At 38.9% G+C, this 17,589-nt stretch overlaps 1 protein-coding gene across 2 annotated transcripts; it reads left to right on the top strand.

Annotated features, from left to right (window-relative positions):
- The first annotated feature begins 7,691 nt into the window (after positions 1-7,691).
- On the top strand, positions 7,692-16,104 carry pmela (premelanosome protein a). 2 transcript variants are annotated; one of them, XM_033625692.2, is made up of 12 exons: positions 7,692-7,846; positions 8,897-8,992; positions 9,089-9,235; positions 9,628-9,762; positions 11,019-11,180; positions 11,278-11,562; positions 11,669-12,526; positions 12,634-12,789; positions 12,916-13,018; positions 13,306-13,511; positions 13,599-13,689; positions 15,546-16,104. In XM_033625692.2, the coding sequence occupies exons 1-12, from the start codon at positions 7,789-7,791 to the stop codon at positions 15,688-15,690; spliced, it is 2,442 nt and encodes an 813-aa protein (XP_033481583.2). In that variant the 5' UTR covers positions 7,692-7,788; the 3' UTR covers positions 15,691-16,104. The 2 variants fall into 2 exon arrangements, with proteins under 2 accessions (XP_033481583.2, XP_033481582.2); XM_033625691.2 differs by having other exon boundaries at positions 12,631-12,789.
- Positions 16,105-17,589: the final 1,485 nt, after the last annotated feature.

Below are 17,589 nucleotides of genomic sequence, written 5' to 3'. Positions count from 1 at the left end.
AAAAAGAACAAGTACGAACTTCTTAAATTAAAAATAAAATTTTAAAGGACAGAGAAACAGTTATTTCAGCTGAGGGGGTAGTTACCGTTATCTTTATACATACATGGTAATTACACGTCATAGAAAACCATATAGACTGTAATAAAATAGCTTTCAGAAAAATAAATTAGTCAGCAAAGCTGCTTTTTACAGGTTGACACAAAATAAAGTAAAATACAATAAAAAAGCAGCATAGTATACAAAGTGACAAGGCCTATATTATTTGGTCAAACATCTGGAAACCTTTATAGCCGAGCTGTTTTCCAAAAATATACAGGCAGGTATTTTTGTTTATTTATTTATTTTTTATACTGTTTTTGCACAGAAATCATGTTGTCTGGTATTAAATGATGTAGTAAAAGGCCCCATGTTTCACAGTGCACTGAACAGGGCAGGATGCTAGAGATACAGTTGCTCCCTCTAGTGGCAGTAAGTGTAGCTGTGCACTCCCTCACAGATTCAGAGTAATGAGTTCTTTCCAACCTGGCATATACTGTATATCATATGCCTCCATAAAGGCTATTATTCCTAAAGCAGAGTCATAGACATTTTTCACAGTAGACACGTTTAATCATCATAACCGAAAAACACTGGAGGAGCCAATAACATTTCCATCAATTATTAAATTTTTGCAGCAATTAACACTTCATCTAATCATGGTGAGATCATGCAACAGCTTTGTGTGCCTCCAGGGCCGCATGAAGCAGTTATGGGACCCCAGAACTGTTCCCCTATTAGCCTCCAAGGCAACTTGCAACAAAGGTCTGCAGTTGGAATGAAGTTGACATGTCACAGTAGGAAAAGTACAGCAGTAAATAAGACAATGAATGATGGCTGAGTTAAATTTAACAGCTTTGGGTCCTAGTATTATGAATGCTGGCTCATTGTCACACTGTCATGGCTTACTGGAATAAATAGTAAGAAAGAAATTGAAACATGAAATGAAAGTTAGCTAAGTTTTGATCTTAAACTTATTGAACTTGAAATAAGTGTAGGAAAAGGTTGTTTTTTTTCATTTTTTTTTTTTAGGTTAAATATTATTCCACACCTACCTCAACTGATGCCATGCCCCATTTTTAAAGTTTGAATTAAAACTTAAGTTAAATTTTCAAATTTTGTTTTTCAATTACATTTTTTTTTTTTAAAAAATCTTCAAAATGTTTGGCCTTGATTTAGCTCTGTACACCTGTGTATTTTGACAAGTCAAAATGGGACCTATATTAATCTGACATTGAGAGCAGGATTGGTCATGAGGCATTTGATGTCACCGGTTATAAGAGAAACAGCCTCTGTTAGAAGCACTCATACCAGCGCTGCACATGATCAAAGCCCAGAGGCTTGAAATGTATCCACCCAGCTGGTTTATATGTTGAGTGACATCTATTTCTCATTTAATGGAGGTTATATGTAGTTAGTGATTCACAGATTTGGAGTGATCTGTGTGAAAATGTTTTAATCGAGTGACAGATACCTTTTTTTCGAGGGTTTATAACACCAGAAGTATATCCTGATGAAAGTCATGTACTAATGAAAGTTTTCCTTTGTGTTTGCAGAAGTGTGCAACTAATTTGTCTCGTTTTTGAGTGTTGGTGTTTGGGAGGAAATCGACTGACTAACAGAGAGAAGGAATTAGGATCAAATATGAGGGAAGTTTGTTTAAGCCTTGTGAATGCATGGAATGGCTGCTATTCTTGCTGTATTCATGAATTAACTTGCCTGTCTGGTCTGATATTGTGCTGACATTTCACAAACCACATGGCCTTACTGACCTGGCTTTTGGCCAATAATAAAACAAAAATCCCAATTTTCCATGAGTTTGTGTTTGAAAACAGAAGGTTTGTGTGTGAGACTGCAAGTGAAGGACAGGCTCTGTGTTTGTATAATTTTAAGGCATCCAAGCCTTATTGTGACCCTGATGTGAAATTTGATAACCCTCTATTACTTGTCACATTATGTTTAGGCAGTTCCACAAAGTAATTATTGTGGTTATTTCCCTTTATTTTATGTGGCAAATCATTCATCACTCTATTCTGGCTCGCTGTAAAGAAAACTACAAAACAATTATCATCTAATGCAGCCAGTCTGTGCAACACATTGTTAACTACAGTACAGGCCAAAAGTTTGGACACACCTTCTCATTCAATGCGTTTTCTTTATTTTCATGACTATTTACATTGTAGATTCTCACTGAAGGCATCAAAACTATGAATGAACACATGTGGAGTTATGTACTTAACAAAAAAAGGTGAAATAACTGAAAACATGTTTTATATTCTAGTTTCTTCAAAATAGCCACCCTTTGCTCTGATTACTGCTTTGCACACTCTTGGCATTCTCTCCATGAGCTTCAAGAGGTAGTCACCTGAAATGGTTTTCCAACAGTCTTGAAGGAGTTCCCAGAGGTGTTTAGCACTTGTTGGCCCCTTTGCCTTCACTCTGCGGTCCAGCTCACCCCAAACCATCTCGATTGGGTTCAGGTCCGGTGACTGTGGAGGCCAGGTCATCTGCCGCAGCACTCCATCACTCTCCTTCTTGGTCAAATAGCCCTTACACAGCCTGGAGGTGTGTTTGGGGTCATTGTCCTGTTGAAAAATAAATGATCGTCCAACTAAACGCAAACCGGATGGGATGGCATGTCGCTGCAGGATGCTGTGGTAGCCATGCTGGTTCAGTGTGCCTTCAATTTTGAATAAATCCCCAACAGTGTCAGCAGCAAAACACCCCCACACCATCACACCTCCTCCTCCATGCTTCACAGTGGGAACCAGGCATGTGGAATCCATCCGTTCACCTTTTCTGCGTCTCACAAAGACACGGCGGTTGGAACCAAAGATCTCAAATTTGGACTCATCAGACCAAAGCACAGATTTCCACTGGTCTAATGTCCATTCCTTGTGTTTCTTGGCCCAAACAAATCTCTTCTGCTTGTTGCCTCTCCTTAGCAGTGGTTTCCTAGCAGCTATTTGACCATGAAGGCCTGATTGGCGCAGTCTCCTCTTAACAGTTGTTCTAGAGATGGGTCTGCTGCTAGAACTCTGTGTGGCATTCATCTGGTCTCTGATCTGAGCTGCTGTTAACTTGCCATTTCTGAGGCTGGTGACTCGGATGAACTTATCCTCAGAAGCAGAGGTGACTCTTGGTCTTCCTTTCCTGGGTTGGTCCTCATGTGTGCCAGTTTCGTTGTAGCGCTTGATGGTTTTTGCGACTCCACTTGGGGACACATTTAAAGTTTTTGCAATTTTCCCGACTGACTGACCTTCATTTCTTCAAGTAATGATGGCCGCTCGTTTTTCTTTAGTTAGCTGATTGGTTCTTGCCATAATATGAATTTTAACAGTTGTCCAATAGGGCTGTCGGCTGTGTATTAACCTGACTTCTGCACAACACAACTGATGGTCCCAACCCCATTGATAAAGCAAGAAATTCCACTAATTAACCCTGATAAGGCACACCTGTGAAGTGGAAACCATTTCAGGTGACTACCTCTTGAAGCTCATGGAGAGAATGCCAAGAGTGTGCAAAGCAGTAATCAGAGCAAAGGGTGGCTATTTTGAAGAAACTAGAATATAAAACATGTTTTCAGTTATTTCACCTTTTTTTGTTAAGTACATAACTCCACATGTGTTCATTCATAGTTTTGATGCCTTCAGTGAGAATCTACAATGTAAATAGTCATGAAAATAAAGAAAACGCATTGAATGAGAAGGTGTGTCCAAACTTTTGGCCTGTACTGTACATCAAGGAATATTCCTGGAAAGCAAGCAGTTGTAAAATTCCCAGATTTTCAATTCTTTGAAATGAGTCCCTCAGTCTGAAAAACAACTCTCTATGTTGTCTTTAATTCTACAAATTCCCCAAACGTGATATTGAGACACCATACAATGGAGACTAATGAGCAAAGAAGCTAACGGTCGACTGTTTGTGGTATGTTAAGTCAGGTGCTCTGTGGGAAGGATTTACTTCCTCCTGAACTCTGCTGTTAGCACATGAGGGGTCACATGTGGAGCAGCCTGAGCAGACTCACAGGCATGAGACAACATCAGTGGAAAAACCACTAATCACTATGACAATAACAGCCCCTCAGTAAAATATAATTGCATAATAATATATTCACTGTGTATTTAAATTACATTTTAACACATTAACATTAACATTAACACACAGAAGTAGTTACAGAAAAATGAAACAAGTCCAAAGGAAAAGAAAAAGGATGTGTAAAATATGTGTATTTAAGAAAAAGAGAAATAACTGTAAAGGGCCAGTGTGTAAGATTTAGGGGGATTTAGTGGCATCTAGTGGTGAGGATTGCAGATTGCAACCAGCTGAAACTTCGCCCGGTTAAGATTCCTTTAGAGTTCATTGTTCAAGAGGTTTCTACCAGGAGCTGAATTATCCGCAGAAGTCTCTTCCTCTCCAAAAGAAACAGACCAGGTGGTTTAAACAGTTTAAAACACTGAATAAAGCAGTTTCACATTACATATCAGTGTTTCTCTGACACCGCTCATCACAGAGGGGCTGCTAACTACAGTGGCCCTGTCTAGAGCCAGTGTTTAGTTTGTCTGTTCTGGGCTACTGTATAAACATGGAGGAGCAACATGGTGGACTCCATGGATGAGGACCTGCTCCCTATGTAGAAATAAACAGCTCATTCTAAGGTTATAAAACCCAATGATTCTTACTTTCAGGTGATTATACACTTAAAGGGGAACTAATGTTTTTTTCAACCTGGGCCCTATTTTCCGATCTACTTTTGTCTAAATGAGTGACAGGATGTTCAATATTTGACATTTCTCCAGTACGAAGCTAGGGCTGACCTGCCTGCAGCCCGTGAGCGCGCGCTATATTAAATAATAGGGCACTCAGACCGCGTCAAACAACGTCAAAATACGTCCACTAAAAGTGCATTTTTTTCACACAGATAGGCTCGGATTGTTAGTATAATTATCCGACAACATAACGGAAATAAAATGAACGTCTGTGTTAACCTTTAGCTGGATTCGGACATGTTCCTCTGCTTGTTGCTGCTCCCTCTCTCTCCTTGTCCGCTCTTCAATTTCAATTTTTGATTTCACCTGTTTGTCCTGCACCTGGTACGTAATACAGTCTTTGGATGTGCACACAGCCCTTCTTCTTTGAAAAACTATTATGAACGCATCCACTTTTTTTCTTTTATTTTTTTTCCCACCTTTTATAACTTCAGATTTTACTCTTTAAGGAAAACAATATGAATTTTTTGTCAGAATCACTTATATGATATAATATAAACTTGTATAATAATAATAATAATAATAATAAAATCCTTAATCCAGCCTCCTCTGCATAGCAATTGCTTTCATATTAGAAACATATTCAGTTTTGATAAATATACAAGTTTACAGTATCCTGCCTGATTGTAGGGTACTTGAGATATGGATACTGTTTTTTTTAATCCAACATAAACCCAGGCACTCAGGATAACATAAATAATTCATTTTGCATAATGATATCTTATTTCAGGATTTATTGATGCCGTGTGCCTTGTGTTGTTTGAATGCGACATGTGAGCTGCTTCATTGGCCTTAATGTGACTCATATTTGTATTATAAACAAGCAAGTGGAAAATAACAGACGTGGGAACTGATAAAAATCATTTACATTCAAGAAGGTGACAGTTTAACAGTGAAGATGGGTTTTTTGTTCTTTAATCACTCCCAGAATCAATCAGCTCCTTCCTCAAATGCATTCTTGTCCTCTTCTGAATGAAACTTTGGATTATGCCTCATAAACTGAGCATGGGTGTGTCTGTGTTGCTGCGAGCACACATTCTTAGAGCAGCAGCAGCCTGAGGTGGACAGCTGAATACGGAGGAATAGCTGAGGAAATAAAAGGATGCTATTGATTTGCCTCCCACACACTGCTCTTGTGATGCCCATGCACACATAGCTCTAAGGTCATACGTCAAAAACAGGCATGACTTGAGCTTTGCTCACAGATCTCACCACTCTCTCCTTCCTTGAGCAGGCATTATGTACAACAATTTCACTTACACTGCGCAGAAAGAATCCATTGATTTTCCAGTAATGCACTCAGAAAATATTGTCCTGCTCGAGGCACGTCTGTTACTTTGTGTTCGTTTGAATTATTAACGTGCAGTATATCCATCTTTTGGAGCGTTTTTTCTGTATTAAATTACCGTACAAGTTCCTTTCTCTAGAGGTTCCTTATTTGAGAGACTGCATTTATGACACATTGTGTTGGAATCAGAAAAAAATGAGTGAAATTTGGATTAAATATGGTTTACATTTAAGCAGTGGTGAAAGAAGCAAATCTTTTATTCCATTTAAAGTAGAAATACCAGTGTAAAAAATACACTGTCACAAGTAAAAGCCCTGCATTCAAAGTCTTACTTAAGTAAAAGTACATAAATAGCCTATTAGCATTAAAATATACTTTGGTATCAAAAGTAAAAGTACTCATTGGGGAGAAGGATTCATTTCAGAATAATGTATACTATATTACTGGAGTATCATTAGTGATGCATTAATGTGTACATCAATAAATGGAGTTATATACTTTATATACTGCTGGGTTACTTTAATAATATAGGCCTATCCTAATTTAGCTGTTGATTTTACATTTTGCATTAATAATGTAAATCTGCAAAGTAACTCTACAGCTTTAAAACAAATGCAGTAGAGTAAAAAGTTCAGTTATTTCTCTCTGACAAGTAGTGGAGGAGAAATATTAAGTACCATAAAATGGAAATTCTCAAGCACCAGTATTTCAAAAGTTAAGTACAGTATTTAAGTTCATAAATGATCACCAAACGGGCCTACTGGGAACAGGCCCAGGGGCCAAAGTGTTAGTGGCCCCCCAACCTTCACCTGCAAAATGTCACTCAAATTAACATGTATCGATCAGGAAGATACTCAAAATGACCACAAAGAGATGCAAAGGAAGTACATAGAGACAAAAAACGATTTCAAAGATACATAAAATGATCAAAACATACACAAATATACCCCTCAGAGGCACAAAATGACCTCAAAGTGACACAAAACACCTATAAGGAGATGCAAAGGAACTACAAAAAGAAATAAAATTACCAAAAAGGACATTAATATATCCCTAAGAGATGCAAAATGTTTATAAAAAACACAAAACAACCACAGGGACACACAAAATTACCACACAGAGACACAAGGTTACAAAAAGATCTTGACAACTAATAAGATACACAAAACGACAACAACAATTAAAAAAGGCAAACCCTGCGCAAATTCTGTGTCTTGCTCCTGTGTAGGGAAGGTGGAGGGGCCTTTTGCATGTCTGTGCCCAGGGGCCTGTTGTCTCATCATCCACCCATGCTTAACTTAATGTACTTAGTTACATTCTACCACTGTTCTCAAACAAAAATACACATAACACACAAAGTAAAATCATTGCTAACTCAGGCAGAGAAAAAGAATTAATAGAAAAGATCATAATGTCAACAAGTAAACACAACAGTTTTTATAAAACACAACAATAGTTTGTAATAATTAGTAAGAAAGCAGTACTCATATCTGTTCTTTCTCAAGGGGGTGGTCCCAGTCCGAGACTCCCAGTGATGTCAGAGGTGAGAAGAAACTTTATGGTAATTCAGGTCTGAGGCCCTCATAAAGAGAGCGAAAGGACATTTCTTAAGTCTCTCTGGGAGTTGTGTTGGGGTTCAGGACTGCTGGGTGAGGATCGGGGCTCAGAGAGAGGAGACAGACCAACAAATACAGGATGAGGACTCTGGCACTGCTGCTGCTGGTTTTGGCTTTTACATTTGCCACTGCGACAAGTGAGTTCAATTTTTTTTTCTCAGTGCTATTACAATGAACTTTTGTATTTCATTTGATACTCTTATAAAAGATTTAAAGCAAGAAAAGCTGCATACGAATAAAGAGGAATTACCTTATCTATCTTGTTAGCTTAATTCTTTCTTTTACGAAAAGCAAAGTTTAAGAGTTGAGTGTAAATAATTTGTTAAGATGGAGTTTTTGCAACAGGGAGAGTGGTTAATGTTCATTGTCTGTGACTAATGTTCTGCTTTGCCATCAGTTACATGCTTTAGTCTGTAACTGTTTGGACTACAAATTGAAAAGCAAATAAATATCTCTCATTTCCATGCTTATTTCATGCTAACGCGCTCCGCACTGAGAGGGAAGATGTACAACCTTTTGGCAGTTTGCATCCATGATAATTCAGTGCAATTATTCAGAAAACTGTTCTGTCATGTATGGTCTTGTCTTGTCACACTTGGGAAATTGAAAAACATTCATCATCTTATTTTATGCAATGGCTTTTCCATATACACACATCACAGGCTGAGGAAAAAAGCCCAGGGAGCCAGTTGTCTGGGATCCCTCATTCCTCTCACTGGGATTACTGATGCTGCTGCTCAGCTGATGGTCACATGAAAGGGATTGAGGGGGATTGCAGGTCGTGTGACTCCCACCGCCAAGAACCCCGACACTCCTCACTCCTCCTCAACACCACAAACATTGACCCGCTCTCATTTACATAAGCATCTGTCATTATGTCCAAATCCTGCTTGATTATCATAGAAATAAATATAAAAGTTGTGCCTCTATTAAAAGGCGTACACAACTTTAATTCGAATGAAATAAGCAGTTAATAGTATAACAGGCACAAACAAAACATAAATATCATATAACATACGCTGAATAATACTGACGTACATTTTTTGCAGCTGAGGAATGGATTTTAGAAATAAAAGCTTTAAAAAAAATGTATTTTTTCATCATATGTGCTAGTTGAAACTTATGAAAATAGCATGTGTTGCAGAATGTAGCTTCTTTTCCTGAAGAGTCTTTGATATTTCTTCCAGAGTCTAGAAGTCAGTTCACACGTTACCGCTCATGGAACTCACGGATGTATCCCGTATGGAAAGATGGAGACCCAAGATTCAGGAACTGTTGGTCTGGTGAGGCTTCATTTCTCAGTTTCTCAAAACAGAAATGTTACAATATTCTGTCTGCAGGTCAAGCCAAAGATGTTAAAATGTGTTTGTTTTTTTCAGGTGGTGAAGTAACTTTTGATCTGAAAAATGATGCACCCACCCTGACTGGAGCAAAAGCAACCTTCAATATTAATCTTAATTTCCCACCAAATCAGACAATGCTGCCTGACGGACAGGTGGTCTGGGCACAAAACTGTACCATCAATGGTAAGAAACTTTTCTGTGAAAGGATAATTTTATCACAAGTTTGACTACAACATGATCTTAATGTCAAGACACATTTTTGACATGATGTTTCCTAAGGATTTTAATTGTTTTTAGACCTCCCATATCAAGAAATTAGTAAGAAAAAACTCATTAAATAATGTACAGATGATTATGCAAAAGAACAAATTTATCTGTGAATTACCTGTTAGACCACTGAATATTTATCATAATCAATGTGATTTTTGAAACTGTGCTACTTTCATTATGAAAGGTCAAAAGACAATTTATTCCCTTTTTTTAATTCCTTATAACTATATGCAGTCTTACAGTTGGAATGATCACATGTCTGTTATTGCTATGAATGTATGATCTGTGGCTGTCGTCTTTTTCAGGACAACAGTACCAGGCGGGTCAGGCTGTGTATCCTGACCAGGACTCCCAGTCGACTGGAGTTTTTCCTGATGGTACACCCTTCAACAGGAGCCAGAACAAGAAACCCCACTATGTGTTTGTGTGGAAGACATGGGGTAAAGATATTTAATTTTATAATATTTACTTTAATATAATATTTACTGTTAAAAACCAAGGTTGATCCTTAGCTGCAGTTAATGCTGCAGGACACCAAAATACTGCAAATGCCATGAATACTTTACATTAACATGTAAAAGCTCCATAGAGACAAAGAACAGAACACTTTACATTTCAACAATGCTGCAGTTAGGTTTAGGTATAAAAAAACACTTGATCATGTTTAGGAGAAGATGTTTTGGCTTAAAATACTTTGGCTGGCCCCTTGGAAAAGCAGCGATGTCTCTGTAAAAAACTGCCAAAAAGGCTGCTGGAAACACAGCAATGGGTTGTTAAAACACAACTGGTTTTGTTGTTTGTTGCTCTCCGATAGTGTTATGCATGTCAGGTGTCTTGCCTATGTGTCATGCCATCCATCATTGCCTCCAGCAGTGGCGTAAGGAAGTTATGACAGGCCCCAGTGCACACTATTATGACGGGCCCTAGTACATGCTATCGTGCATGCATTGTCTTGACACAAATAGAGACTTGACATCAGACAGCATCAAAATATATATTACCCAACAATTATCATTGCATATCTGACAAAAATATCAAAAACAGTAAGAAATTATTCATTTAAATGAATAGTTTTAATAGTATAGTTACAGAAAGTTTAATATTTGCCCCAGGTCGTTTTACAAACAAAGCCTTTTCAGTAAACAACTTGTTTGTGCTGATCCCCAGCATTTTATAACTGTCATGAAAAAAATCATCACATTTTTACATTTGAAGACACACTGTAAAGGAAAATGCATATTGTATTGAAATTGTGCTTTTAACTCAGGGAAATGATTTGTTTGTTAACTTATTCCCTGATTAATTAGTATAATGTGGATAAATTTGTAACGCCCCTTAAGAAGTTTTATTTTATTTACCTGTTTTGGTAAACTAGTTGCAAAGTCTGACACTATTCATTCATTTAATAGCAGAGCACCAGGTAAGAAGAAGCCAACATGTGCCAAATTTAAGAAAAAATTGGAGACATTCTTCACCATGTTTTTTAACCAAAAGTCTGTTCTTCAACGCAATTCAGAAAATAAAAAGTTAATTTCTTTATTCTGTTTGTCTTCCACAACAAATCAAAGACATGGTAGAATCTCATGTTCTACATGATAAAAGTAACACCTGGAGTGTCTCCAAAATTTGTGAATTCAGTGACTTTCACTGTGATCGCCAGACCACTGTAAATAATTACAATGCTGCTCTGTTCAAGGGCGTTACTGGCAGGTGGCAGACGGACCCTCCTCCTCCCTCACTATCGGTACAGACAATGTCCCCCTGGGCTCCTACAACATGGAGGTTGTCATCTATCACTGCCGCGGCAAAGACAAGTTCATCCCTCTCGGCTATGCCTCCACGGTCTTCACCATCACAGGTGACCTAGCCAACAATTTCTAACCTAGCTGGAGGAAAATGATTCTACATTGTTATTATTTCTTTAACTAGCTCCACGTCTTTTACTCCGTCCTCAGACCAGGTTCCCTTCACCATATCGCTCACCCAAGTCAATGATGTTAACGAGAACGACCAGAACTTCATCCAGAACCGAGCCATTGCTTTCAGCGTCAAGCTCCACGATCCCAGCCAGTATCTCAACAACGCTGACATCAGCTTCAGCTGGGACTTTGGTGACAGCACTGGTACCCTGATCTCCAGAGACCTCACCGTCACACATACGTACCTCACAGTCGGGACATTCAAACCTCAGGTGGTCCTGATGGCAAGCATCCCCAATGGCTGTGGAAACCCCACTGCTGGTGAGATTTTAAACTAATTATTCTCTTTTTATCTTTCAGACATACATATTTTCCTATAAGAAGTGTGCAATAAGTTTGGCTCAGTTGTCTTTAACATTTCTTTCAGCTGTTCCTATGGATGCCTCTGCTGCTCCAGCAGTAGTTGTGATGGCCTCCACCCCTGCAGCCGTCCCTGCAGCACCAGCTGAGGGAGGAGATGCAATTGCTCTGGACGTTCCTGCCTCTGACGCCACTCCCCTCGCTGCGTCCATGCAGCCAGCTGAAGCAGAAGATGGAGAAGCAGTCATTGATGCAGACACAGAGGCGATAGAGGTTGCCTCAGTAGCACCTGCAGTAGTCGACACAGCTGTTGCTCCAGAGGAACAAGATCCTGCTGACACTGCTGCAGAAACGGATGTTGCTGCCGAGGGTGCAGATGCAGCAGCAGGTGAGGCGGCCACTGCTGTAGATGCCGATGCAGCTGCTGCAGACATCGATGCAGCTGTTGCAGACACCGACGCAGCTGCTGCCGATGCCGATACAACTGCTGCAGATGCCGACGCAGCTGCTGATGCCGATATAGCTGCTGCAGATGAAAACGCAGAGGTTGCAGATGAAACTGCAGTAGTTGCAGATGAAACCGCAGTGGTTGCAGATGCAGCTGAAGAAAATGAGCCTGTGATTGACGCTGCTGCTTCAGTTGCACCTGTTGCAGAGGGTGAAGAAGCTGCAGTTGAGGACGCTGGCGCTGCCACTGTTGCTCCTGCAGCCGAAGTACCTGTTGAGCAAGAAGTCGACGTAGCTGTCGATGCTGCTGCTGATGCTGATGCTGATGCAGAGGTGGTCCAGGCTGAAACAGAAGCTCCTGCTGATAACATCGTAGCCCCTGCTGCCACTGAGGCCACAGCTGTAGAAGAGGCAGCACCAGCTGCTGATACTGAGACTGAAGTACAGGCAACTGAGAATGAAGCTGCAGCTCCTGCAGGTGAGTGTTTACTGTAAACTAAAATAAGTATACAGAAAATAAAAAGATGTCTCTTGTTACAGAAGTATTATGGCAAAATGTTTCTTATTTTCCAAAACAACCAGCAGGTGATGAAGAGGCCGTTGCAGCTGAAGTCCAAGCAGAGGCAGAAGCAGATCCAGCACAGGTTCCCCTCGTTGTGGCTAAAAGACAAGCACCAGAGCTGACAGCTGACTGCATGGTCTACCGTTATGGCTCCCTCGCCACCTCTGTAGATGTTATTCGTGAGTCAATACAGTTTTTGTAGCTATGGCAGTTTATACTTCATTCGATGATGTTCTGCTTTAATAGTAAACGAGTAGGGTTTAATGGTGTCTAAATCTCCCCTTCTGCCTCTTTCAACCCTGCAGAGGGTATTGAAAGTGTAGAGATTGTACAGATGACCAACGTTGTAGCAATGGCGACTGAGTTGGATCAGAATGCTGTGGACGTCACCATTACCTGTCAGGGAAGGTGAGCAGTAACATCCATCAACTCAATAAAGAGAGCACCCAGGCAGGGTCAAGAGGTTCACTTACTGTTCAGCTTAACTTTAGAAGTGTATTGATTTTGACTAATGGTCCATAAAAGTATTGCAACAATGATCTTGTAGGTTGCCAACACAGAAACTGGGATATGTATTGTCTTATTAAGCATTATGCTTAGCACAAAAAAAAAAATATTATTTATAATATAACATATCCACTTATGATTGTTCTTTTTGTAACTATGTCTCTGCATTTTCACTACCCTTTCTCCAGTCTGCCAAATGAGGTCTGCACAGTCATATCAGATGCTGACTGTATCACACCGGTGGAAACGGTCTGTAATGCAGCTACACCCTCTCCAGACTGTCAAATGATCCTTCGTCAGTTCTTCAATGACTCCGGAGTATTTTGCATCAATGTCTCCCTGACCAATGATGTCAGTCTTGCTGTGGCAAGTGCTAGAGTCAGTGTAACACTAGGTGGGTGAAAGAAAAATGAACTAATAACCACTAAATTACTCAATTTATAGATTTTTCTCTTATTTGTATGATGTGCTTCAATTGCAGCCTCTGGTGGTTCCCCAGCTGGAACTGCAGCCACAGTCCTGGGGGTAATGGTTCTCGCCTGTGTTGTCTGTTGCATTGGTTTGATGTACAGGTGAGTACCTAATTTATTATTAACTTAATTTATGAATTTAATGTGAGGCAAATATGAATGAAAAAAAAAAGAAAAATCTGTTTTTGCCTCCATTTTAATGTGAAGATTTAATTTGTCACAGCAGGAAACATACAGGTGATGACATAAATGATGCCTCAGATCAGTTTAGGTGTGTCAGAAGCCATGTCAATAAGCCAGTATGCACAATATTAAAAAGTGACCAGTAAAACTGAGTCATCAGTATAGTATCATTCACATATACAGTGTTAAGGCCCAGACACACCAAACCAACATCAAAGAACTGGTGACGGTGAAGGCTGCCTGTTGGGTGGCCTCATGTCTCCTGTATCTTACCCAAGACCCTCAAGACCGACAAGTTGGATTCCAGCCAGTTAGCACAATATCAGCACAACTTGATGTTGAAAAATCAAATGATATTTACTATGTGCTAGCAAACACTAACACATGCAATTACAAACCGTATCTGCTAAAGAGCTAAGTGGCTGAAAAACACAATTTTACCTTATACAACAAGTTTGTTTTTATCTCACACCCTCTCAGATTTAGTTGTTTGTTTGCTTTCTTCAATTCTGTTTTTCTTTTCCTGCACTGAGCTGAAATACCAGTCACAGTGATTTCATTTAACCGACGGGCTAGGAAATTGATCAGCGGCTGAGTATTGGCTCGGTGTGTTGGGGCCCTTAGAAAAAGTAAGGGGTCTGGGGACTGATCCCTGTGGAACACCCAAACAGACAGCTGACAGCTGAGCCTTTTCAACAGTAATTTGAGCTAACATCAGTACGCTAATATGCACACAATGACAATGTTAACATGCTGTTGTTTAGCAGGGAACATTTACCATGTTCACCATCACAGTGTAGTGTGTCAGAATGCTAACATTCATTAATAAGCACCAAAAAGAAAAAAAAAATCTGCTACCTATAGCTTTGCAGGTATTTGGACATTAATTTTAGTTTTGGACAAATTGAAATTTTATCCTGATGATGGTTCTGGATGAAAAGTTAAGGAATCACCAAATTGTTTACAGTTCATACTGAGGGGACAGTTACCAAAAAGTGAAGCCATAACATCCTGATTGTCCCCCTGGTGGCCGGCTGCAGTAACCTCGCTCCCTCTATGTTAGCAGATGGGACATGGGCCAAACAAAAAAATTCAAACTTTTTTCCAAAGATGGTTTTTGCCATTTTATGTAGTTCTTATCATGCTAAAGTACTGTATGTGCCAATTTTCATTTTCTAATGTGTTTGGTTTTAATGAGTTATTTGATGCTATAAAAAGTATTGGGTTAAAAGAGAGGCTGTTATGGTTAAGATTTAGAGTTTGATCTCATTACTTATAAAGTGAATCACGTGTTCATTTAGAATGAATTGTTAAGTTGATCATTGCTACATTTGCCCTCATAATTATTCATTACAGTGTTGCATTGTGGCAGGGTTCAGATATCCGTAACGATGGTGGGTTTGTCTTGCACTAGTGGTGGAAGTGGTTTGTAAGGGCATGTTGTGTACAATACAGGTGGATGTATCTGCTGCTTTACATGTCTCGTTTTGTACGATGGGAGTAAGTAGAACCAGGTGGTCCATCTTTACATAGAGTCTGTGGTCCGTACCAAACTTCTTGGAACTATCTTTCTTCTTTTTCTTTTCTTTTTAAACAGTTAAACAGTTTTCATTCCTTTTTTACTTTTTTATGATTTTGTATGTTTTTGACATTTAGGCCCCTATTTAATGCCATATAAACTCCTAGATGTCACTGGGTAAAACCACATATTTACTTTAACTTAGTTTTTAGTGAACCATTCTCACCAATCTCACCTGTTTCATGTTTCTGTGCAGGCGGTTTAAACAATATCAGCCACTGAGAGAAGACAGTAATGGAGGCAGTTCAGCGGTAACATCAGTGCCTATGTTGTTGTGGAACCTATTGAGCCGACAGTCACCAGGAGAGAGTCGTCCACTGCTTCAGGGGAGGATTGTGTGAATAACATCATCAGCTCATGCACTCAACATCATCACCATCCATTAAAATACTGACTTTATGCACATTATACTCTAACTATAGTGATATTGTAACTGCCAATGTACGATACCAGAACCAATTAAATGAGCCAAGTTAAGTGAACCAGCCCCGTGTGCAACAACATGCGTAGAAATAGAAAGAAGTGTGAAATAGAGAAGTGTCAGAAGAATGTTGAAAGCGATATTTATTTTGACCTGCAGTGTTTTATATTAATTGGCACCATTAGTTTATAGAAGCCATGCCTTACTCTTTTATTTTTGGCCTACTTATACTAAATCAATGTTAACACATTTCAGTTCTTTCTTTACATTGTAATTAAATCACTTACATCACAGAACGTTATGAAATGAATAAAATGGAACTTTATTACCGTTATGTGTTTATCTCCTTTTCATTTTCATGTAATATTCATGTGATTTTATGTCTCGAAGAGTTGAAGAGCAGAGGAAAGTAATTTTTTGAATCTGATCATCAGAAATGGAAATATTTGGTTGATTTATTGAACCCTGAAGTCAATACAACAACACTTTGGCTGGAACAACACAAAACTGATTAACGGTGTCATCACTACAAAATGTTTAATTGATATATTTATATAAAGTATTTTGTTATTTTATTGAATCTTTTTTTACATGCAAGGTGTAATACATTATTTTTATGTTAACAATGGATCAAATGTGTATTAAGAAAAGGGTTGATGAAGTAATGAGAATTATCATGTCTTTGCAGTTCCCCTTAAGCTCTGCAGAATAAGTTTTTTTACCTTGTAGTTTTGTTTTGTTTTTTGCCTGTAGCTTCACTGTTTTGTTTCACTCTCACCACTCTGCACTCACCTCTACAGATTAAAGGGGTCAAACAATTCCCTCAGGAGTTGGTGGAAACCAACACTGAGCTAAAAGGAAATTTAATATTGCATTTACATTCAAAGTTTCAACTACAATGAATGTGAATGTTGCTCCCAATCTGTTGGATATGTAAATAGGCAACTGTTTAAAACACATTTGTTACAGTAACTTTATAAGGTGATATAATGTTTGCTGCCCCCAAGTGGACAAAAAAATCAACAAATGTAGGTTTAACGAAAACCTTAAAGGTATGCTATGCAGGATTTTCCTTTAAAAAAAAAACAACACAATATAGAATGTATAGTAACCCTTCTCAGTCATCATCTGACTCGGCCCTCTGCCTGTATTTTCTTATTTTCTTCTTATCTTTACAGCGTACAGGTGAGGTTGGGACTTTATAGAAATATAGTTGCCAGGTGCTAGACTGTAAGCAGTACGCATCGAAGAGGAGACCACAAATATTGCAGACACAGCGCTGAAAAAAGAAATAAATAAAAATGCAAAGGTCGTGAGGTCATAAACCAAGCAAAGTGAATCTAGCGCTGGCTTTTACTTTTGCCAGCGATACTATTAACAAACAGTAACTAACCTGCATAGTATATCTTTAAAGGTCATTAGCGCTAAACCATAAACATCCATCGGGGCGAATCTATTACAACGACTTTATGTTTAAAGAAAAGCATAAATCAATAAAACAGTGAAATGGGCGTTAAAACATATCACACATTTACACTGAGCCACAGATTAAATAGCGGGTACATAACATATAGACAACATACTCAACGCATTGATAAATAAAAGTAAAAATTAATGGACAATATTCTAAAAACAACAAAAGATACCTTGTTTAGATGGCAGCAAACCACCTAATAAAATATGTACAAGCATGTCAGGAACATTTCACATGTATTCAGCAGGCACTTATAGGTTGAGCAGAGATGCGCTCAGGAAGTGGTGTGGTTACAGGAACACTGCAGCTGAGTATGCTAAAAAAAAATACTGCCATCATGTTCTG

Source organism: Epinephelus lanceolatus, chromosome 1 (assembly GCF_041903045.1).
Source record: "Epinephelus lanceolatus isolate andai-2023 chromosome 1, ASM4190304v1, whole genome shotgun sequence".
NCBI lineage: Eukaryota > Metazoa > Chordata > Actinopteri > Perciformes > Serranidae > Epinephelus > Epinephelus lanceolatus.
The sequence above is the reverse complement of the archived record's forward strand: the minus strand, read 5'-3'. Positions and strand labels throughout refer to the sequence as shown.